This window comes from Dreissena polymorpha, chromosome 1, assembly GCF_020536995.1.
Source record: "Dreissena polymorpha isolate Duluth1 chromosome 1, UMN_Dpol_1.0, whole genome shotgun sequence".
Lineage (NCBI taxonomy): Eukaryota > Metazoa > Mollusca > Bivalvia > Myida > Dreissenidae > Dreissena > Dreissena polymorpha.
In genome coordinates, this window is record NC_068355.1 from 96,066,551 (window position 1) to 96,092,839 (window position 26,289).

The 26,289-nt window shown below is 35.6% G+C and overlaps 1 protein-coding gene across 3 annotated transcripts in view; it reads left to right on the top strand.

The window, feature by feature from the left end:
- Positions 1 to 132: 132 nt before the first annotated feature.
- LOC127841481 (DNA helicase MCM8-like) overlaps positions 133 to 26,289 on the top strand; it is a 72,484-nt gene continuing 46,327 nt past the window's right edge. For 2 of the 3 annotated variants that reach the window (XM_052370328.1, XM_052370307.1), the window contains exons 1-4: positions 133 to 261; positions 10,545 to 10,725; positions 11,206 to 11,334; positions 16,716 to 16,798. In XM_052370328.1, coding sequence (XP_052226288.1) covers positions 10,563 to 10,725; positions 11,206 to 11,334; positions 16,716 to 16,798 — 375 coding nt within the window. In that variant the 5' untranslated portion in view covers positions 133 to 261; positions 10,545 to 10,562. The remainder of the gene's footprint in view (positions 262 to 10,544; positions 10,726 to 11,205; positions 11,335 to 16,715; positions 16,799 to 26,289) is intronic. The other variant, XM_052370318.1, reaches the window with a different exon arrangement.

The following is a 26,289-nucleotide window of genomic DNA, read 5'->3' on the forward strand; positions in this document are numbered from 1 at the left end:
GAGTTTAAACATTTTTTTTGCGGTAAATGTTTGGTTGATTGTAACCCACATTCGCTTCTGGATCATCAGACGATTTCAATCGCACATTCTCGGCCCTAATCTGCGAGGGGTACCGAATGCAGACGATTTATTAGACAATAAATACAACGTGAAATCCTTTCGCATAACCGTCTCGACATTTGGCGCCAAATGTCAAATATGAAAATAATATACGATTTGAAAGTGTAGTATGCTACATTCCTCTTCAGTTTTCACTCGTGGGTAATTATCTTAAAAGATTTAACATCACACATATTTCATAAAAATATGACCATGAATCATTATACACATGAATTTTAACCCTTGGTCTACATGTCAAAATGCCAACAGACGATGTAGCTAAAGAAACTTCAGGTCATAATACACTAAATAGTTTCCCTATATAATTCAATGTAAAAGCGACAACTTTGAGCGAAAATAAATGCAACATTTTGCACATAGAGACCCCCATAACCATACCTTTTCTTAAAGGCCATTCTAAGCGGAATCGATTTATGCAATAAAAAAGATATGTCATGTACAATGCAAGAAAGAACTTGACACAAATCAAAATCGACTGTTTTTGCAACTTTTTTTTCCGGCCGTTTCTTAGTGGAATGTAACCTTTTCTAGTGCAATGGTTTACTATAGTCTTCACGTGTACAGTCGATTGGTGTATTCCGGATAGCTAAGCACTCCGAGTCCTATTTCAATTAATACATCATGCATTCAATAATTAAACCATTAAATCTCGAAAGACAAATGTCTGACCTATTGATACATACCAGCGGATTTAAATTTCCGACAATTATTATTACAGCGCGAATTTCATGGTACACTGATTCAGACATTAGCGGACCGCTTAGGTCTTTAGCGGATTACTATGTATAACGCTCTGGGGCTTTTCTAGGTTTTCAAATGAGAACCTATGTTCTCATGAAAACCTAGGTTCTCATTCGAAAACTTGGGTTCTTGAAGCCATGTACAATTTTCAAGCGAGAACCTAGGTTCTCATTCTGAGAACTTAGGTTCTCATGAGAAACCTAGTTTCTTGGAATTATGCGTCGAACCGCAAGAAACTAGGTTTCTCATGAGAACCTAAGTTTTCAAATGAGAACCTAGGTTTTCAAATGAGAACCAAGATTCTCATGAAAACCTAGGTTCTCATTTGAAAACTTGGGTTCTTGAAGCCATGTGCAATTATCAAGCGAGAACCATTTGCAATTTTCAAGCGAGAACCTAGGTTCTCATGATTCTTGGAATTATGCGTTGAACCGCAAGAAACTAGGTTTCCCATGAGAACCTAGGTTCTCATTCTGAGAACCTAGGTTCTCATGAGAACCAAGGTTTTCAAATGAGAACCTTGGTTCTCATAAAAACCTAGGTTCTCATTTGAAAACTTGGGTTCTTGAAGCCATGTGCAATCTTCAAGCGAGAACCTAGGTTCTCATTTTGAGAACCTAGGTTCTCATGAGAAACCTATTTTCTTGGGATTATGCGTCGAACAGCTTGCCATAGACTAGGATTACAGACAAACATAACAGATAATAGATTAACATTATAACAGCACAAAAACATCAATTATGAGATTAATTGAGATCTAATTGACAAAAAATATTGGTATATCAAACTGAAAATCACAGAGAATCATTGACTAGGATCACAGGTTAACATAACAGACAATAGATATTTATTATAAATGCATAACCCTGTCCAGCATTTATATATTTGCAAACGACAAAAGAGCTTGCAAAAATGAAGTGAAATGGTATTTTATTTTCATTCCTTGACAAATATTCAATGGAAATGTATACTCAATAATTAATATGTAGTGTTGGTTGCAATATGCTATACATGTTTCATTTAAGTGTTTATTCCCACCAATTGTTTTCTGTTAATACTGTAAACTAGTACAATATTACTTGCTTTTCATTAGAATATATCTGACTAAAACATTGCTTAAGAAAATACAAAACTGTCACAACAAATAATGAAATATTTATTTATTTAAAGGCATAGCATTATGCCCCGTGAGAAATAATGAAATAAGATACATCTACTTTAAAGGTATTGTGTTGATTATTCATACAATGGTCAGAACAAAAAAGACAATTGAAAAAAAACATGGTTTTTACATCATCATGTAGTCTGTAGAAAACACTAGATAGTAGTGCTGCAACAATACGCCAAAAACCGTATTGCAATATATTGTCAGTTCAAAAACCTGTATTGCAATATATCGCAATATATTGCTAACTTGTACCAAAATTATAACTTGCCAATTACCCGATAATCCCATAAATTCCAATTTTAAAGCAAATTCAGGTAAATATTTACTATAAATGTGCTCAAGAATAATAAGAAACACAAACATTCGCAAATTTTCTTAAGTATCAAATACATTTTTGCAATTGTTACTATTTAAAGATGTGATGAAATAACGTCCAACCGGGGCGTTTTTCCCACTGAACACTCGTAATTCAGCTGACGTGATGTTCCCGTTTTTATACAACACAAAATACACCCATACTTTCCATGCGACGTTCTACATGTCTGTATAATTTTCGCGCGCTTTTTATTGAGACAAAGGATAAAGCACTTTTTATTTGATGCTATAATTTTTTATTGTCGCGTTAGCATTCAAATTTGGAAGCGTGTTTCCGAAATTCGGATTACAAATAATGCTCAAATCAGAATCAAACGAAACATTTACAGCTGTGCGCAATTAATTCAACGATAATCTGTTCAAAAGCATCGAATGAATGCTCCCATGTAACAACGCTACGCCGTATAATACACTTTTTAGAATGCCATTTTTACGTAAAAAATAATTTACACTGCTTTGTTTTGTTTACCTTTTTGTCATTATTTCGGATGGCTTTTCTGGACGAAATGTGAATGAATTTTTGTAAAATTTTCGTACCGGTATGATGAAAATCATATCGCAATACAATATGCGGATTGCGTATTGCGATATATACCGATATACCGGTATATTGTTGCAGCCCTACTAGATAGACATATTGGACATGTGCATGTATTATTATAAGATACATTTACTTTTAAGGTATTGAGTTACTAAATGATACAATGGTCAGAATAAAAAAGAAAAAAATGTGAAAATCATGGTTTTAAAATCATCAAGTAGAACACATTAAACAGAAACACTATTTGTGTACATGAACATGTATAATTACTTTAAAGGTACATGTATTGTGTTGCTTAATGATACAATGGTCAGAACAAAACAGAAAAAAACAACAACATGGTTTTGACATCATTATGTAGAACATGTTAAATAGACATATTTTTTTTATGTACTTATAAACCTATAAACAATTATTGTTTTAATATTTCATCCTTTGAATCTTCAAAAAACTCGTATCTATTTGATCAAATGAAGAAATTCAGTTTGACTGCTACTGAAAGAAATAAACAAGAGATGCGTTCGTCAGAAACACAATGCCCTCTATTGCGCCGTTTTGAAATTAAAAAAAATTTTTTATTATTTTTTGACCTTTGACCTTGAAGGATGACCTTGACCTTGAACTTTCACCATTCAAAAAGCTTCATGAGAACGCCGCTTTGAATTTTATTTTATTTTTGACCTTGAAGGATGACCTTGACCTTGAACTTCCACCACTCAAAATGTGCAGCTTCAAGAGATACACATGCATGCCAAATATCAAGTTTCTATCTTCAATATTGCAAAAGTTATGGCCAATGTTTAAGTTTTCAGACAGACGGACTGACGGACAGTTCAACTGTTATATGCCATCCTACCTGGGGCATGAAAAGATTTTAATAAAATTCTTCTGATTGAACTTACTATTTTCCAACTGTAAATTTCTTGGAAAGTTTCAGTTGTTATTACATATTGGACATCGATCGAGATTATATGTATGTTGAGTCAACCCCCACATTCCTATATATGGGTCACCACATGTCCGCTATTCACTAAATCGAGTGTTGCAGCTTTCATACTTATTTTATATGATACGCATACATTTGTTTTCTGAGCATTCCAACTTTAGTAAAGGACACATTATACTTAAATATTACAGCAATGGACATTGTATTTACCTCACAAAATCTGCAAATTACAAGGTACCATGCGTCTGCACTTTTATTTTCGTCGCAAAAACGGTGGGTACATAACGTGACCTTGTTTTGTTGTTGAATAAAAAAATATTTGTAACAATTGACAAACATCAACAAAAATATGAATCGACTGAAAAACGATAGCCTTTTTTAATTCAATTCGTAAAAAACTATAAATTTAAACATAAATAAATGTATTTTGCAAAAAAAGTTTAACCTATCCGCTACTCACTAAAATCCGGAATACACCAATCGACTGTATCATATTTCAGGGATTCAGTAGTGATGGTAAAAAGTGTAAAACATGCCTTCCTGTCAACTATGATATTTTTTTAGAGAGTACAGCCCTACATGAAGCGATCATTTAGTGTATTGTAACCTTCAGCGTACAGTTTATATATTATTAACATACCTGTACGCTGAAGCCAACCCTGTTTCGAAAGTCAACCAGAGTTGTAACAAATTTATGTCACGCTATAAATCAAAGAACGCTCATTTTCTTGGATACATTTCTACATATATTGGTGAATGAATATAAATTACTGCATCGGGGAATATTTTAAGGTTCAACTGTTTCAAATGCATCTTACAATAGATGAAAATAACGCATCAGTCTGAAATTTGCTATTTTGACGCCATTGTCGCTTTGTCACGTGACGAGTTTTCATTTGGATACATTCGGATCAACCTTGACATTTTTTGCTGAAATTGTAAACATTACTTTCGTTTTCTGAAATATATTATTTGTGATTAACAACTTACGTCTGGTGGATTATAAGACTGATTTCAGTGTGAATCAGGTAGTTTTAAATAATATTTACTTTGAGTTTGTATTTACACTACAGTCGATTGGTGTAGAGCGGATTTTAGTGAGTAACGGATAGCTTAATTGTTTTTTGCAAAATACTTTTATTTATGTTAAGATTTATAGTTTTCTATGAATTGAATACAAAAAGTCTTTCATTGTTAAGTCGATTCATGTTTTTGTTGATGTGTGTAAATGTTTACAACTGTTTCTTTTTTCGAAAGCAAAACAAGGTCACGTTATGTACGCACCATTTTGTGACGACAGGAAAGTGCAGATGAATGGTTTCTTGAATTTTGCAGATTTTGTTTGGTTAACATAATGTTCATTGATGTAATATGTTAGTATTATGTGTCCTTTACAAAAATAAGAAAATTTGTATTTTGAGTGGTGGAAATTCAAGGTCAAGGTCATCCTTCAAGATCAAATTTTTTTTCTTTTTAATCAAAGCGGCGTTCTCATGAAGCTGCACATTTTGAGTGGTGGAAGTTCAAGGTCAAGCAGGGAAGGAAATTAGTGATTGCCCGTGCGCCCGGGGCCAGTACATTTTGGCCTGGGCAACTCAAATTCAAAAGTTAGTAGTCTGGCTGGGCAACTTGCTTTTTAAGCTTGAAACAATTCAGTGCATTTTACTCCTATAAATATGAGATTGATATACGTCGACAGATTACGTCTAATTATTTGGACTAAGTGCATTTAAACATTTAATGAAATTGGCGACTGTGAGTTATTAATTAGTTTAATAAAATTCATTTATCAAAGCCAATGAAATGATTTAACTCAGACTTATATTTTGACATAATACACAGACAGTTTGTCAATTAAGCAATGTTGTTGTTTACTTATCTTTTATTATAGAAATTCTTATGTACACACGACCCTACATGTACATCGTACTGGGCCAGTGATTTTTTTGCTCGAAATAAAGGCCCCAATTTGGCTGCTTCCCAATCACACAAATCAACATTTTTTCCCAAAAATCTGACCAAAATTTCCCCCCAAAAAAGCCCAATTTCAACCATTTTTTTTTAATTATTTTATAAGACAGAGTTCTCTTTATAACATCCTACAAAATATATAACTTAAATTCAGTCCTTTTTGTTGATAAATAATTCCCAAATTTGCTATTTTATCGATTTAAAAATCCCTATTTGACCAGACTCCTTTTCCCAAAATGGCTAGAAACCCCCTGAACATGCACTTAAAAACAAGTGTGTTTCTTTTAATCATATTTATAATGCTTATTTTTTCCAAATTTCATGGTTTATCACGCTAATTTTCCCAATACAAATGGCACAGGCTGTAACTAATAAAAGCAAAGAAAAAAATCACCGTGGGCTCATTAGTTTTTAGCTGAGCAACCAAAATACTAAAGATGGTTGCCCGTGTGGGCAACCAATTGTAAAACGTTAGTTTCCATCCCTGTCAAGGTCAAGTTCATCCTTCAACGTTAAAGGACAACAAAAAAAATCAAAGCGGCGTTCTCATGAATCTGCACATTTTGAGTGGTGGAAGGTCAAGGTCATTCGTCAAGGTCATCCTTCAAGGTCAAAGGTAAAAAAAAATCAAAGCGGCGTTATCATGAAGCTGCACATTTTGAGTGGTGGAAGTTTAAGGTCAAGGTCATCCTTCAAGGTCAAGGTCATCCTTAAAAGTCAAAGGTCAAAAAAAATATATTTCAAAGAGGCGTTCTCATAAAGCTGCACATTTTGAGTGGTGGAAGTTCAAGTTCAAGGTCATCCTTTAAGGGCAAAGGTTTAAAAAAAAAAAAAAAGCATTTTTTGGCATTTTTGGAAGATAAATGACCACACCCCACACTGTTCACCCCTCTCCACACCACCCCTCCTTCCTTTGTGATTGAAATTGAGATAGGTCCCTACACCTTTAAAAAGAAAAATAGATGAGCGGTCTGCACCCGCAAGGCGGTGCTATTGTTATCTATTGTATCATTATGATCAATCAAGAGACGCTGGTTATTTACTTCGAACATTTGCAGTTCCGGTTTCCGGTTCGGATATTGCGCACGCATTTACCAAACTTTTCAAAACAACAACCTGTAGATCTACAGTCAAATACACGTTTTACCGTATAGCTCCCTTAAGAGCAGCCTGCGGCTGCTCTTCGAGCTCACTGTGAAGACGCAGCCAATAGTGGACTATTTTAATCATTCATAAACATTTTCTTCCGCGACATGTATACTTAAAAATTGTTTATTGATTTTTTCTGTATATACTCGGTTAAAAAATATTCAATTTAACACGATATCCACATTATGTGTCCTTTCGTGAAATAATATAGTTAAAGAATGCAAACCAGACACTATGATTTCTTCGCTGCAACCTAAAAGTTAGTCAATCAAAAGTTTAAGATCATGCTTACAAAGCAAATGTTAGGCCTAAACTAGAATATTCATCCAGTGTCTGGGACCCACATACAAAAGCTAAAATAAATCAACTGGAAAAATTACAGAGACTTCGGCCAGATTCGTAACAAACAGATACCACAACACCAGCTCAGTAACAAACAGATACCACAACACCAGCTCAGTAACTAATATGATATCATAGAAAACCTAAATTGGCCCACTCTTGAAACACGCAGAACAAAATTCTCTCTTATCATGTTATATAAATTTATACACCACATAGTTGCCATCACTCCTCAAGATAATCTCTTTGTTCCTGTCGACCGCCCATCCAGACTCTGCAGTAACCATTGTTTTAGGCACATATAAAACCTCAAAAGAAATTCTCATTCTATCCAAGATCAGTAATACAATGGAATTCACTACCTCCCTACATACATGAGGCAGCCACAGTAAAAGTATTCAAAACTCTCCGGTGGCCATCATTGTCCCCCTTATCCACCGGTAAACACTTACAATTGAAATAATTTAAAACTTAACACCCAACCATGGACTCTAGATGACACGGATATGAAACGGGACTGTATCGGCAAATATCTTGTGTATACTTAGTCACGTGAACATAGCTATCGATCTTCTATAATTAGCGTACATCGAAGCGCCGAGGTTTGACATTTTGATGTATCCACTCACGTCTGTTTATAATAAAATACTTTCATTTCTCGGCCGATTTTGTAAAAACTATATATCATAAGAAAGCCTAGGTTATGTAGTTTTCAGATATATAAACATATATTATGTTTTTCTTCTGATTTTGGCAGCCCGGCGAGTTATAACTTTAACTTTTGCAAATATCATACCGTTTTAGAAAATAGATTTACGGTTGACATGTTAGTACTTTATAACGATTTTTAGCGTTAATATTTGGAGTTCAGTACTTTCCACAGGCCCTCACCGGGTCGCTTGAATTTCTAAATCAGAGTCCACGGGGCGCCTGAAATTTTCCATTCAGTGTATTTTGGCTGTTACTGAAACTATCCATTCTTAAGATAAAAGCGATATCGACTTAGCCAAACATGTTGAAAGCCAATTAACGATCCTCTGACAATTCCATGTCACGCTTTACCCAACTTAAGCCGACTTAAGGGCAGAGTGTCACTGTATTGGAAAATTAATATTGGCCAATGAGAGGGTACGCTTTGTATAAGCGACAGCACTCGTAGGCAGGCACTTTCTGCAGCTAAATCATGCAGACGACTCATGACGTACATGTAATTGCCACAGAAATCTTGTCCAGTTACTTAGAAGACTGATGATGGCTGTAATCCTTGTGGAAGTTGTGCAATTCATGAATAATACTGTCAAAACATTAACTCAACTCGTATTAAAGTGTTTTAACAAATTATCATTGAATTCATTACGCAACTGTTAATGTTTTCTTGAAGTCTCAACTGAGCATAATCAAATTTGTAATCCGAAACCAACTTCCAAATGTAAATGTTAACTCTACGTTAGCAGATTCTTGCTTCAAATAAACAGTGATAATTTATTTTGTGTTGACCCTTTGTCTCAATAAAAAAAGAACGAAAATTATGCAGCATGTACAACGTCGCGTCATAGAAAGGGTGGGTGTGTTGAGCGTCGTATTAACAAGCACACACCACGTGACGTCAAGCGATTTACGCATGTTCAGTTGCAATATTTCATCAAATCTATATATAGTCACTTATGCCGAAATTTATTTGATACTTTAGAAAAATGGCAACGCTTGTTAAAGAAAATATTGAGCACTTTTATAGTCAATATTTACCAGAAAGTGCTTTTAAAAATGGGATTATCGGGTAATGAATAGAAACTTGAAAAGTAGTTAGTATGCAGTATTAGTGTCTGATTGATACGGATGTATTGGGGAATCTTTCGAGTCGGGATTTTACTATCTTTGCGGGAAAGTTTTAAAACAATTATTAAAAAATGTCTTTATAAATGACTTTATAGTTCCCTGGGGGGTTTTCTTGAAGATTCCTAGGGCACCAAATGACGTCTTTTGACGATGTTTTTCCTAGAGTTATAATGCACCACACAACGTCCATTGACACATTAAATTAAAAAATATCAACGTCTAAAGGGGACACCCCTCTCGAAGCCACCCCTATAGGCCCCGGGGGGGGGCCTGGAAAAAATTCTGTGCAAAGCACTGGAGTTCAGTTTTTTAAATTACATCATGCTTAGGAGAATATAATTCTTTATATCTTTTGAATTGGCTAAAGTTATCCATATTTATACAATTGGCTGCTGGCTTTTATTCTTATAGATTACGAAATATAACAAATGATCGTACGCAAATTTCATCCCTTTGGTTAACAGTCATTAAAGGGTTATAAAGTGGATTATGTGCAAACAAAGTATGTTTTTCACACAAAAATCTGATGAATATTAATCAATGCTTATATAACATTTATAATGGAAAATGCTTCACACAAAATTAGTGTGGTCATTTTCTGACATAAATATTCAATAAAGTAGGTAATTCTGCCATTGAAGCTACCACTCGCACTGGTCAAGACCATAATTTGGCTTAGGAAATGGTATAAATTCAATGCCTCGAACTAAACATTTTGCATACAAACCGTCTGAGTTACACAAATCAGAGTAAATCTGTTATCACATGTTCCATAAACTCTTTTTTTCATAGGAAACTAAAAAAACAAACTAGTTGACAAATACATGTAATTTGAACATTGTTACATGTATTTGGATTGTGAAGGAAAATGGTAGATTCACAATTGACAACCTGCTCCCAGATTTATATATTGTTGTTTGGTTGATTGATATTCATTTTGATGTACTTTTGTTATTGTAAAATATTTTACTTTTTTGAAATACAATTTTGTTTTTATTAAGTAGGACATCATATACACTTTTGTAATGTCATGTTATTGTAAAAATGTTACTTCATGTAAAAAAAAGCTGTGTAACAATGGTTATTGGTTTATGATTTCACTGATATTGTACTTCAAACTTGCATGCAATTTTTTGACATCATGGGATTAAAGAAATGAAAATTCTGTACAACTGTGTGACTGTGAGTGATTCTTTAAAATCAAATCAAATTGAAAGTAAGTTCCTATTCTTCTTTCCGACAACTCTTCATTATTGGTTTTATTTCAAATTGTTGATCATCTGTTATCAATGTGTGTGTCTGATTTGTTCATTTCTAAACATTATTTCACATAGAAATGTTAAACTTGTTTTTAGGGCCCAAATTTTACACTGATGAGTCAAACAAGTAATGCAAGCTGGCGTGGCCAGGGTAATGGATGGAGAGGTCAAGGGCGTGGATGGAGAGGTCAAGGCTGGAGGGGTCAAGGTTGGAGAGGTCAAGGTTGGAAACGAGGTGGTGGGCAAGGAGGTCAAGGACAATTTCAGAATAACAGAGGTGAGTCAAAGAATATTTTGTACACATCCTTAAAAAAATGTGTCAGATCACGGCAAAGCTACAAATGTATATACATGTAGGGTAAATCTTGACACCAGCTACTTATAAATGAGCTGCTCTCTGGGAAAGCAGGGCATGTGTGTTAAGTATTAATCCAGATTTGCATTTACGATCTGTACAGGCTAATTAGGGACACACTTTCCTCTTATATGGAAAAGAAAGGAAATCTTCAAAACAAGACTAGGCTTTAAGATTTGCTTCCATCAGCTGGTGTGGACTACACAAGCTTATCTTTGGTAACACTTTGCGCACACGCATAAAGCTACATTTAGGGAATAGTTGGTGGATTCATATGAGGCTGGCTCTTCCAAGAAAGCAGTCCTTAGAGAATGTAAATAAGCCTCGCGCTTTTAAAATACCAGCTTAAGTTAGTAAGTTTATTATAAGGGATTGTAGAGATTTTAAGCTTGCCAAACACAGGCAGAGGTGCAGGTGCTGGGATGATGCCAGACCCAGTTCCTGGCCCAGCTAGAAGACCTACCATGGTTCAGACAAAGATTGACGTAGCTACTCCTTACATGGGCTGGAAATTGTATTTTCCAGATGAAGGTACACATTTTTGTATATAATTTTGGTATGCTAACAGAAATGGTTATAGTAATATATTGTATAGAAGTTATTTATAACAGCATTTCTCTTGTAGTTCTTCATATTTCTCAAGAATATTTCTTTAGGTAGTAGTGACTTTTTGATATAAATTAAGCTTTTATCACTGAAATTTGAATAACCTTTTTATGCTCCCTGTTAAAGAAGGCTGCATACAGCAGTTGCATTGTCCATCTGACTGTGCTGTTGTCACTCCAAATATTCCTGTCTCAGCCATATTTTATTGATGGAGTTTAACTTAACAGCACTGCCGTTAGCTTTTAAAAGTTGGAAGTCCTGACTTCCAAGCCTAAAATTTTGGACGTCCCAGACATAAATTTTCAAGTCCTACTTTTATTTCAGAAGTTTAATATACGTAAATGTTCCAACTCTATCCATTACCCAATAATCCAGTATTATTACGATTGCTATTTATAAAACCAAAGTATGGCCAATATTGACGTCTGCAAACGTCTGCCACTTTACGCAAGTGCATACACAAATTGAATTGTGGGAAGGGGGAACTCCCATTGAACATGCGTTAATCACATGACGCGATTTTAGAGCATAGAGCACTGGTCATATTTAGTAATTACAACAAATCAACGACTGAATTTAAAATGTAACATGTACCTCCTTCAGAAAAGTTTGCGTAGGTGAAAGCGAATTTCGGAGTATAAAAACGCGCCTTCCTTTAAACGTTACCGAGTACACTTTATTCTGAATAGCGATATAGCTTGTCAGGTCATTCATGCATGTAGACCAATATGTATGCATTGTTTGGCAATCTCAAAACACGTTATTTAACTTCTTATTGCATTATGTGTTATGGCCGTTGATATAACAAAATACATTATTCAATTTTTGTATTTTCAAATGCGTATAATTAAACATGTTATCCGAAATCATTTCCAGATTTTATTATTCACGGAATGTTAAGAAAATTCTACCAACAAATAAACATTTCTCGTGTATTTCGTGTACATATGAAAATCATGCAAAATTAGACTTCATGTACAACATCACGTCATTCTTCCTCGGGGGAAAGTGTGGACTTAAATATTTGATTGTTAAATAAAAACTTCATAGCGCAGAGGTCGCTAATATTATTGTATACAGCTTCATGTAGGGTTGGCGTGTATTCGGCTGCCTGAGCGCTGATTGGCTGATGCGCTTACCAAGAAGAATTTGATTGACAGCTGGAAAATTCAATATTGGCCACTCGCTGAGAAATTAATTGATAACAGTAGCTCTTAGGCGGAGTTAACGGTCTGAATAACCCGATTTACTGTTGACATTTGTACGTGTTGTGTGTTAGAAAATAGTGTACATGCGGGTTATCGGACGTCCAAAGGACTTCCACCGTTTGCATAATGGACGAACGGCTGCTGTTTTCGGGCGTAATTTACGCCCAGACGTCCACTAACGGAAGCGCTGACTTAACTTGTTATAAATGAAAACCATCATAAGATGATGTATCACAAGTAACACCTGTCTTTATACCTCAAAGGTCAAGGTCACACTAAATGGTAATATTTGCTATTAAATAGTTTAATAATTCATGTATTATCCATTAATTTATCTTATTTTATAATACTTTGTGCATATGTAAACCATCATTAGATGATGTGTGGTGTGTATAACCTGTAGCTACCTGAAAGTTCAAAGTCACATGTAGAGGTCCAATGGCTTTTTTTTTCGTAATAATAAAAAACAATTCTATAGCCATTCATGACATTTGCCTTGTGCTTTTGAAGAAGCTAATCTCACTCCTAAATGTTCGGATATCGTTGTCCGAAATTCACATAGAATATATTGTGACACACAAACAAATAATGACGCGCATTTGAAGCTTGTTAAATCAAATAATCTTCATTTTTAGCTCGGCGTTTTCGGAGAAAACCCGAGGTATTGTCATAGCCAGCTTGTTGTGTCGTCCGACAAAATGAAATACATATGAATTGATTATTATGTGCTTCATTTTCACTTAATTCTTTAAATTATGAAAAGTTATAAGATATACATGTATCTGGTATACATATTACCGTAATTTTCATGTACAGTCCACTCTCGTTCAGGGTCTTCCCCAGGCCATTTAAGCGCCCCTTGCCGGGGCGCTTGAATTTCGAAATCAGAGTCCCCGGGGCGCTTGAAATTTTCCGATCAGTGTATTCTTCAGTAGAAGAAAGTGGAGATTGTCCAAAAAAATCAAGGTTTCCCTATCAGTGTATCAATATTCCCTGTTTTCAAGGAGCACTCGGTACCTACTTTCACAAGTAATCGCCATAAACACCACATGGGGTAATGGATAATCCACTGATAAGAGAATAGCATGACGCGCGTATCGATTATTCTAGCCACATAGTACAGAACATTAAAGACGGTTTCGGGCATCATCATCACACCTTTTTACTGTAAACAAGTGTTACCTATGACTCATAATTAATACGAGAAATTAATTGCAAGTGGTAACAATAAATTATTATAGCGAGTAAGTTGTGCAAATGACTCCCGGTCACAATTATGTGATAACAATTTATTTAATTCCAGTACATGTATATTTCAACATATCTTTATAGAACTGATTCACCTCGTTTTTCTGACATTTATTCGACACGTTATGCGCTTTAACAAATTTTCCTTGAATTAATTACCCACACTTGTAAATGTTTCGTCCGATAATCGATAGTTAGAAGACTGATGATGGCAACCGGCCGTGATCCTCGTGGACAACGTGAATTTCATGCATAATTCCGTCAAAACATTTATTCGACTCGTAAAGTGTTTAAACAAATTATCGTTGAATTTATAACGCAACGGTTAATATTTGTTGAAATCTCAAATGGGAATAATTAAATTTGTAATCCGAAACCCATTCCCGTAAGTAGATGTTAACGCGTTTTTAATCCGAAACACACTTCCGAATGTAAATGTTACCGCAACGTTAAATATTTTTGCTTCAAATTAGCAGTGCAAATTTATTTTGTGTCGAATCTTTTTCTCAATTAAAAAGAGCGCGAAAATTATGCAGCATGTACAACGTCGCGTCTATTGCATACAAATGGCGTGTATTGAGCGTTTTAACAAGCACACAACAGGTCAGGGGATTGACGCATATTCAGAGGCAATATTTCATCAAATCTATAAATAGTCACTTAAAAAATGGCAAGGTTTGTGTTAAAGAAATAACTGAAAGCTTTTATCGTTAATATTTACCAGAAAGAGATTGATAAAAACGGAATAAACGGGATTATCGGGTAATAAATAGAAACTTGAAAAATAGTAAGTATACAGTAATAGAGTCGGGTTGAAACGGATATATTGAGCAATCGTTCGAGTCGGGATTTTACTATCTGTGCGGAAAAGTTTTAAAACAATTAAACAATATAAAAAATATATTTTTTTAAATGACTGGGGGATTTTTTTGAAGAGTCATAGCGCACAAAATGACGTCTTTTGACGCTGTTTTTCTTTGAGTTATAACGCACCAAAGAACGTGAATTGACACGTTAAATGACAAAAAATCAACGTCGGGAGGGGACACCCCTCCAGAACCCACCCCCGATCGGCCCCGGGGCGCCTGAAAAAAATCCTGGGGAAGGCACTGTCGTTATCTCGACATCGGATATCTCGATATTCTCGATATGTCGAAGTAAGCTCAATGTCCCAACTTTTTTCCTTCTTTATCTATATAAATAAACATCGCATATGTCGATTTTCGTTATGTCGAATAATTCGATATCTCGATATAAAACTTTGTCCCGAGTCCCAATTTTACGTGTATTTACTGTGGTTTATCTCGAAGTGCGAATAACTGTTCCAGTGTCAGCAAAAGGTGAGAAATTTTTCCTTTGATACTTCACCGTTCCGCTTCGCCCGGCTGCTCCCGATACTGTGCGGTAGGAAATTGATCCGTTAATTGCATCAATAATCACACGTGTGTAATGTCGTTAGCCATTAACACTTGAGTAAGGTCTGTCACTTTAACTGTCACTTTAACATCAATTAACTGCAATTAATACACAGCCTGCCGAAAGGCCGAAATACTAATTGTTTTTACAAACAATATTCCAAAATGCATTGAGTAATATTTTTACTAATAATCGATTGAACTTTGCATTTCAAACTACAAAATGTACATGTACAGTTCAGTATTCCGGAACGTGATTTACGCATGATCAGATGGAAAACCCTCGTCTTGATTGGATGTCAATTGCATCATAACTTTAAATAGCAACATTACCGGATGTTTTCTCGACAGTTTAGAAATATTATAACCGCATGCAATTATATTATACTTTAAACGTCATTTTAAGCATTTAAATAGCAAAATTAATAGCCTCGTAAAAACGCGTATATATCAGGTAGAGAGTATTATTCCACACGGTGACGGCTTAAGTTAGACCTCTTAGCTGGTATTTAGATGTTAAAAACAAGGTAAATTTTCGTCTCATATTTCTTTGAAAACGCCTATTCGGATATCTCGAACTCTCGTTATCTCGATATTTTTACTTGTTCCCGCCGACTTCGAGATAACGAGAGTGGACTGTATTTCGCCTAACCACTTAAACGTGTAAGAAAGTGAAGAACAGTAGAGGGTGGCATTGTGAAGCGATTTCACATGCTTTAACACTAAATTGTAGATGTACATTTGTATCTAGAACATATTATGGTGATTTTGAAATAAACGTATTCGAGTCGAAATAAATTGAAACTTATTACAAACAAAATTAATTGCTTGGTATTTGATTAACTTAATTCTGATTAGATAATCATGGATTTAATACATGGATATAGTAATTAATCATTAATTATGTATATGGATATAGTTATTAAAATTACTGGTCATTTTAAGTTATAGCGTAAGTTGGGTTGCCTCTATTGCAAGACACTGAACTGTGAATAACATGTCAATTATCTAAGAAAGTCAGTTGGTTTAACACGGTGTATTAACCATTTTTCAAACGTCCTGATGAAAACCAATCAACACACTACCCCTCTGCTGATTCCCACCTGTATGCCAATTATTGTCTCATTAATTAATGGCAGTTGTTATCCAAACAATTACTGCTACACAAAAGTTGTCTGCACTGGACAAAAAATGCAAGTTTGTACTTACACATTTTTTGGAAGTTTGCTTAAAAAATTATATTTTGAATATGAATTTTGGATTCAAATATTAGTCTGATTTTCGAATATTCGTATATTCGCTCCCATCCTGTGTAAATAGTTCTTGGAATTCAGGCATAGTTATTTGATTCGCACTTTCTCTTTAAAAACACAAGGAAACTTATGGATATAACAATTTGTATTGTTTTTTGCTATAAGTTGTGTATACATTTCAGTTTACAGTGAGAATTCAGGGACTGTTAAAACAGTTCAAGTATTTGAGAAGTATTTTCTCAGCTGGATAAAGACATACAATATGGTAAGTTGTTTTGAAAAAACACACAATATTTACAACTACAAATTGTGTTATCCCTTACCTGAATGGAATGGTATTATTAATCAAAGCGCTGTAGGCGCTGAAGGCCTGGGGCTAGGTTTAGTGTGACATAAAATGCATTTAGGATGTTTTGTCCGAATTTCTCCCTTTGTCGAATTTATACGGATTGACCCTAGCGGTTAAGTGCAGAAGCTCAGAGACTGCAAGGAAAGACAATTGTTGTGTATATACTACAGTGTACATAGACGGTGGAGGACAACACGATACTGGTTGTGGGAACAATAACCTTTTGTTCAACTCTACAGATCTGGTAGAGGTTGGTCTACATAGACGGTGAAGATATACAACAACATGGCCGCGAAAAAACTGTTATTGTTGGCGTCAAATAAATACCTTTCAATAGCCTTAAATAGTTTTCTATTACATAATTAACAGATCAGGAAAACACTCATACTTCCTTTGTTATGTGTATACAAAAGAAAATCCACTTAAGCCCAAGTCTCACTTTTGCCGGTAGAGCCTCGGTCCATCCTGGTTTGCTAACGCCGGTCGACCGGCAACGACCGGGATGATTCGTATACATTTTTAAACGCAGTCACACTATTTCCCGGTACCGCCCGGTTGAAGCCGGTCAACAGCCCTGCAGAGTCCCGGTCAACCAGGACTGGCTACGGTTTAACCCGGTCAAGCCCCAGTTGTCGCCGGTAATGCCCTGGTGAAAGCCGGCAGCGTCCCTGCATAGCCCCGGTTGTCGCCGGTAGTGCCCCGGTGAAAGCCGGCAGAGCCCCAATATACCGTAACACCGCCAGCACTCACCGTGTCTATACCGGCATCAGACTCCGGCAGAGCTACGGCAACGCCCCAGTTTCACCCCAGTTGTCGCCGGTAATGCCCCGGCGGGGCCCCGGTCAATGCCGGTGGCATTCCGGCAGAGCGCCAGTTTTCTTATGTACTGTAGCTATACCGAGACTCTAACGGCATTCATTAAAATGAATGAGCAGGGGTATAATGTGGGGTGTGGTCATTTATTATTAAATAAAAAAGGGGGAAAAAAATTGGGGGGGGGGTGCAGAGATTCTGGGTTGGGGTGTATTGTTTTGTTTGGGTGGAGTCCATTGTGGTATTCAGGTAAGAGTTGTATTGTCAAATTATGAATAAAATCTTATCATACATAAAGAAGTTGTGGCAATTTAACTAAAATGTATTCTTGTGACCTTGAGAGTCAAGGTCATTCAAAGGTCAAGTTAAAATTCAACTTGCCAGGTACAGTACCCTCATGGTAGTAAGAAAATATTTGAAGTTTGAAAGCAATAGCTTTAATACTTTAGAAGTCAAGTGGATCTAAACACAGAATTTAAGAAAATATTCAGTTACTAAGACAAAAAAGGGCCATAATTATGACAAAATGCTTGATACAGTTGTCTGCTCTTGTTTATAGATTGGGGTCATGTTGGTAAAAAAGTTTGCAAAATATGAAAGCAATATGTCAAGGGATATTGAAAATATTTGAGGTGGTACGCAAACTTTAACATAGATTTCAGGGCTCGAAATTAACACTCGCACACTCACAAAATGCAAGTGAAAAATACCGATTGCCAGTTAAGTTTTAAGCAACTAGAATTTTTTTGCGAGTAAAGAAATAGTGAAAAAATATTGCTAAATGCGCTCGACGTCGTGTTGGCTAAACCGTACGTCAATTTATAGAACATCCGAATACCCGTATGCGGATGCGCGCACTTTGTTTGTAGACTGGTATACTTATAGTGTAGACTGGTATACTATAGTCAACTATTCACACGTGTTCATTGAACTTGAACAGACATGGCGTCGAAGCGAAAAATAACTAGTTTCTCTTTGCCAACAGATGGAAATAACACTACGAAAGATACAGCAAAGTTTACCGTTAAGTTAGAAAAATTAGCGGAAATTAAATCCTTCTATGAAAACATTGAAAATGTGTAAAATTTGCGAGAATGTTTTTGATTTTGTGAGTTGGTATTTAAGCTGCTCCCAATGTTTTACAGGTAGAAAAAAATAGTTAAATTCAAGCCCTGGATTTATCAATAATATGCATATTGTAAATGGAAAAAGGGCCATAATTCTTACAAAATGCTTGAAACAGTTGTCTGCTCATGTTTATAGATTGGGGTCATGTTGGTATTAAAGAAGTTTGCAAAATATGAAAACAATAGGTCAAGGGAAATTGAAAATATTTGAGGTAGTACGCAAACTTTAGTATAACATAGATTTATCAATAATATGCATATTCTAAGTGAAAAAAGGGCCATAATTCTTACAAAATGCATGATACAGTTGTCTGCTCTTGTTTAAAGGTTGGGGTCATGTTGGTAAAGAAGTATGAAAAATATTAAAGCAATATGTCAAGAGACATAGGAAATATTTGGGGTGGTACGCAAACTTTAACATTAATAATATGCATATTCTAAGTGAACAAAGGGCCATAATTCTTACAAAATGCTTGATACAGTTGTCTGCTCTTGTTTTAAGGTTGGGGACATGTTGGTCAAGAAGTATGCAAAATATTTAAGCAATATGTCAAGGGACAAAGGAAATATTTGGGGTGGTACGCAAACTTTAACATTAATAATATGCATATTCTAAGTGAACAAATGACCTTAATTCTTACAAAATGCTTCATACAGTTGTCTGCTCTTGTTTATAGGTTGGGGTCATGTTGGTTAAGAAGTATGCAAAATATTTAAGCAATATGTCAATGCACATAGGAAATATTTGGGGTGGTACGCATACTTTAACATTTGCACGCTCACACCGACGCCAGGGTGAGTAGGATAGCTCCACTATATATATTTCATATAAAATAGTCGAGCTAAAAATGGGGGTCACTAGTGAAAACGAAAAGTTCCCGCTTTACAATCAAGGTTACCCCCTTTGCAAAAAATGCCATACTGAATTTGAGATTTTTATATGTGAGCATTAAGATGAGCTAAATGTTCCATAATTATTATAAATAGATTAAAAAAAGAGGAAAAGCCTATAATAAAATCATAAACATACATACATCTCATATATCATGTGTGAGATGGAACCTACTCAGTGCAGTAGGATTTGCTAACCTAGTTTGAAATTGCACGTGAAATGCGTTCTTCTATAAATAAGACTTGAAAATGTTGCAGGGAAATAAGAACATTACCGTAATTACTCTATGTTTTCGGACACATAAAAATAATTTTTTATTTTGTGTTCGAAAACTTAGGTACGAAAAATATTCTCAAAATCCAGGTGTCGAAAACTTAGAGTCGAAAATTGAAGTGTTCGAAAATAGCGTCAATTGTATCAACGACTACCGGTAATAGCAAGCGCTTGTAAAATACCATGCGGCAAAGTATAAATTACAGTTAAATATGTTTGCACTGCATTTTAAATTATTTTAAATGCTTCATTTATGTGACCGAAAGTTACTACAAGTTTGTACTTTGACCAACGAGTTCAAAGATGAGCATGTGATGTACCGATACACGCTAGTATGAACCTGTAATTAACGCAATACAAAAGCAAACTATGAATTCTTTGTTTGTTCATTTCCGATAGTTGTTGTCTAACACCTTTCATTGTTCGTAAAACTTGCAATAGGGTGCATAACACTTCGAAACGTTTAGTATTTGTCACAGTTATATTACTGAGATGGGGTAGTACCATTGCGGTAGATAATGTAACTGTTAATTGGAACCACCCTTGGTAATTGTCATAACGCTTATGCTATGGGGCGAAACAATTGTTTAATACCGGTTTACAAGGTTATTTACCCAATAACGCATATGTTATGGTCCGTTGCCCTCAGGCATGCACCTGCCATGTTTTATGATGTTAATCTGGTTGTAAAACCCCATGATCAAAGTGTCATTAGATATCGAAAACAGGACCGAAATTTGGTAAAATAGCGCTGTAAAAAATACTGTCCGAAAACTTAGAGACATTAATTATGGACGAAAACTCATGTGTCTGAAAATTAAGAGTCACGAAAAATAATCATTTTTGCTTAAAAAGGGGGTGTCCGAAAACTTAGAGTGTCCGAAAACATAGAGTTATTACGGTAATAACTAAGTTACAAGGCACATTTAATCATTCAATCAAACACGTTTTAAGGAAAATAGATTCATCAATTTATCAATGACTAGAGATACTAGTGATATTAAACATTAAACTTATTATGACAAACAAAACAAATACATGATTGTCATGGTAGTTCTTTGAAGAACTTTGACAGGTTGGAATAAGTGTCTCCAAAAGACCCTTGGCATTGATGACCCTGGGCAGACCGTCAGAGTTATTCATTATGAAAATGTTCTTGAGACCATCGCGTTCAAAGATCATTTTAAGATGCATAAGGTCGATTCCAGAGCCAGCTATAATATTTATGTTGTTGCAGCATTGAACACATGACTGTAAACAAGAACACTCAGTGACTGCAAGTTCCTAGCTTTTTTCTGGGTTGAATTTGAGTGCATAATCTGTCTGGTTTCATTTTCCTCCTGCACAGGTAATCAGCATACAATTTATCACTGAAAAGATAACACCATTGTTCCTTTGAAGTTGATATTTGACTAGTACATGTAGTTATATTCAGGCAGGTTCAAAAGAACTTCAATAAGTTTCAGTCAAAGAAAATTATGCATAATTGCAAATTGTGTATGAATAATTTTAACCATTTTCATACGCTCGTTATAAAAATAACGGGAGGTATTATAGTTTCACCTTGGCGGCGGGCAGGCGTGCGGCGTCCACAGCAGTTTCCGCTCTCTAATTCAAATAGTTTTTATCAGATCTTCACCAAACTTGGTCAGAAAATGTATCTAGACAATATCTAGGTCAAGTTCCAATATGGGTCATGCCGGGTAAAAAACTAGGTCACAGGGTCACTTAGTGCATTTCAAGCATTTAGCATGGTTTCCGCTCTCTAATTGAAGTAGTTTTCATCCAATCTTCACCAAACTTGGTCAGAAGTTGTATCTGGACAATATCTAGGTCAAGTTCGAATATGAGTCATGCCGGGTCAAAAACTAGGTCACAGGGTTACTTAGTGCATTTCAAGCATTTAGCATGGTGTCCGCTCTCTAATAGAAGTAGTTTTTATCCGATAATCGCCAAACTTGGTCAGAAGTTGTATCTAGACAATATTTAGGTCAAGTTCGAATATGGGTCATGCAGGGTAAAACACTAGGTCACAGGGTCACTGAAACCATTTCAAGCATTTAGCATGGTGTCCGCTCTCTAATTGAAGTACATGTAGTTTTCATCCGATCTTCACCAAATTTGGTCAGAAGTTGTGTCTAGTCAATATCTACATGTAGGTCAAGTTCAAATATGGGTCATGCCAGGTTAAAAACTAGGTCACAAGGTCACTTAGTGCATTTCAAGCATTTAGCATGGTGTCCGCTCTCTAATTGAAGTAGTTTTCATCAGATCTTCACCAACTTTGGTCAGAAGTTGTGTCTAGATGATATGTAGGTCAAGTTTAAATATGGGTCATGGTAAAGTTATCAAGTTTTCAAAAGCCTTAAAACGGGCGTATCTTGTGACAGTTTGGCACTCTTGTTATTTATTAAAATAAAAATATTTGGTCTTTTCTTATTTATTTGGATTCAATAAGCCTTATCAATGTTGTTTCTATAAATTGACAACATTTTCTTCATGTTATTTAACAAAACAATCATATACAGATGTCAAATACACAAGCACTTGTATAGGAGTAAGAACTGACATTAGTGTTTCATGAGAAGTGTGACATAATCCATTATGATATGCGTCATCGTTTTTATTGTCCCCTACCAGTTTCACCGTAGGGGACTTATGGTTTGCGCTCTGTCTGTCTGTCAGTCAGTCACACTTTTCTGGATCCTGCGATAACTTTAAAAGTTCTTTATATTTTTTCATGAAACTTAAAACATGGATAGATGGCAATATGGGCATTATGAACATCATTTCATTTTGTTCCTACGTCAAAAATTATGGTTGCTATGGCAACAAATAGACTAGAAATACTGCTGAAAATGGTGGTTTTCTGGATCCTGCGATAACTTTAAAAGTTCTTATTATTTTTTCATGAATCTTGAAACATGAAAGATGGCAATATGGACATTATGCACGTCATTTCATTTTGTTCCTACGTCAAAAATTCTGGTTGCTATGGCAACAAATAAAAAAAAATCTGACAATGGTGGACTTTCTGACAATGGTGGAGCCGGTAGGGGACTATATTGCTTGGCAATAGTCTTGTTTATTCAAACATTCACGAGCATGTCATTACTAGTATTTAATATGATACACCCTTTTAAACTGGATTAATAAGTGAGTGTAAACACCACATATATACATTCTTCATCCAAATGTTAATACCAAATACATGTATTATCCCTACTGGAAATGAAACTGACTATTAACGTTACATTTTATTTATTACTTAAAACATTGGTTCTACATTAACAATCACATTAATCAGTGAAATACCTACTTCGTTTCCATCTTATAAGCCTGTCTGCTATAAAGAAGATAGTTGAAACTTGATGAATGGTCCTTCCCGCATGTATTTCCATTTGTATGCTCCATATTGTTTTGCACATGTCGGATCATCCGTCCGTATGTCCGTCCACCAGATGGTTTCTGGATGATAACTCAAGAACGCTTAGGCCTAGGATCATGAAACTTCATAGGTACATTGATCATGACTCGAAGATGACCCCTATTGATTTTGAGGTCACTTGGTCAAAGGTCAAGGTCATGGTGACTCGAAATAGTAAAATGGTTTCCTGATGATTACTCAAGAACGCTTATGCCTAGGATCATGAAACTTCATAGGTACATTGATCATGACTCGCAGATGACCCCTATTGATTTTCAGGTCACTAGGTCAAAGGTCACAGTCCAAAATAAATAGTAAAATGGTTTCCAGATGATAACTCAAGAACATTTATGCCTAGGATCATGAAACTTCATAGGTACATTGATCATGACTCGCAGATGACCCCTATTGATTTTCAGAAAGGTCAAGGTCACGGTGACCCGAAATAGTAAAATGGTTTCTGGATGATAACTCAAGAACGCTTAGGCCTAGGATCATGAAACTTCATAGGTACATTGATCATGACTAGAAGATGACCCCTATTGATTTTGAGGTCACTTGGTCAAAGGTCAAGGTCATGGTGACTCGAAATAGTAAAATGGTTTCCGGATGATAACTCAAGAACGCTTATGCCTAGGATCATGACACTTCATAGGTACATTGATCATGACTCGCAGATGACCCCTATTGATTTTCAGGTCACTAGGTCAAAGGTCACAGTCCAAAATAAATAGTAAAATGGTTTCCAGATGATAACTCAAGAACACTTATGCCTAGGATCATGAAACTTCATAGGTACATTGATCATGACTCGCAGATGACCCCTATTGATTTTCAGGTCACTAGGTCAAAGGTCAAGGTCACGGTGACCCAAAGTAGTAAAATGGTTTCTGGATGATAACTCAAGAACGCTTATGCCTAGGATCATGAAACTTCATAGGTATATTGATCATGACTCGCAGATGACCCCTATTGTTTTTCAGGTCACTAGGTCAAAGGTTACGAAGACTCAACTTAGAAAAATTGGTTTTCGGATGATAACTCAAGAACGCTTACGCCTAGGATCATGAAACTTCATAGGTGCATTGATCATGACTCGCGGATGACCCCTATTGTTTTTCAGGTCACTAGGTCAAAGGTAAAGGTCACGGTGACTTGACACAGTAAAATGATTTCTGGATGATAACACAAGAAAGCTTACGCCTAGGATCATGAAACTTCATAGGTACATTGATCATGACTCGCAGATGACCCCTATTGATTTTCAGATCACTAGGTCAAGGTCACAGTGCCAAAAAACGTATTCACACAATGGCTGCCACTACAAATGACAGCCCATATGGGGGGCATGCATGTTTTACAAACAGCCCTTGTCATTGGAACATACAGTGTTGACAGAAAGTAATTAACCGTTCCTGGACCACCAATGTTGTTGATCATTGCTGAAAAGATAATAAATATGCAGCATTTTAATTTTGATAAACATAATACATAATTTAGGTGATCACACAAGTAGCAGTCATTGGCATATCATTTTCAGAATAGTAATTTTAGTATTTGGGACATAAAATACTTTTTTGTTGTTTGTTTGACGAAAACATCATTACTTGGTCATAAAATTCAAATAAGCTGTCCTTGATTTCCATGCATTTACAACACAACTTTTTCCTTACATGGCATATTTTCTTTTTCAAAATGAAAGCAAATATGAGCATGATTATGTGGTTAAAATCACTGACAGGGTGCACTTTTCCTACAAAATCTACTTTACTCCAATTATGAATAATGAAACGGTTATACTTGGAAAAAAAATATTGCATAATCCATGTACCTTCCCGTTCCGAGCTTTGTGTTGATAGCAAGACAAGGCATTCCTTTCTTGAAAAATTGGAAGACTCTTCTTTACGTGATGGGTTTTGCCGTGCGATAACACGTTAACATGGCTACAGTCATCACACAAGCATAAATCCACTTTATCCCCTTTTACTGCTCACCAACAATATTAAATTTCGTAAGTGACACAGGTTCTAAATGTTATTCTTGACAGTAACAGTGGTCAAAATTTTCAAGCGCTTGACATTCGTATTTCCAGGAATCTTTTTCTTCATAAATATCAACACTGCCATGCATTAGTTGTTGTTTATCATTAACTCCAGTCACATTAATATGAACAATAATAACACTTTTATTAATCTTTCTATTTCAATATAGCAAATTGCTTTTTAGCACACCTTATTGCTCAAGTGAGCTTTTGTGACCGGTCTTTGTCCGTCGCATGTCCGTCTGTCCGTCCGTTTACATTTGCTCGTAAACACTCTAGAGGCCACATTTCTTGTCCCATCTTCATGAAACTTGGTCAGAAGCTTTGTCCCAATGAAATGTCGAAACTGGGTTGTGCTGGGTCAAAAACTAGGTCACTAGGTCAAAAAAAAAGAAAAACCTTGTAAACACTGTAGAAGTCACATTTCATGCCCAATCTTCATGTAACTTTGTCAAAATGTTTGTCTTAATGATATCTTGGTTGAGTTAAAAAGTGGTTCCGATACGTTGAAAACATGGCCGCCAGTGTGCGGGGCAGTTTTCCTTATTTGGCTATAGAGAAACCTTGTAAACACTCTCGAAGTCACAATTTTTGCCCAATCATCATGAAAGTTGGTCAAAACATTGGTTCAATTGATGTCTCAGACGAGTTCAAAAATGGTTGAGATTGGTGAAAAAACATGGCCGCCAGTGGGCGAGGCATTTTTCTCTATATGTATATAGTGGTAGTTTTCCCTATTTGGCTATAGAGAAACCTTGTAAACACTCTAGAAGTCACAATTTTTGCCCAATCATGAAAGTTGGTCAAAACATTGTTTTTATTGATATCTCGAAA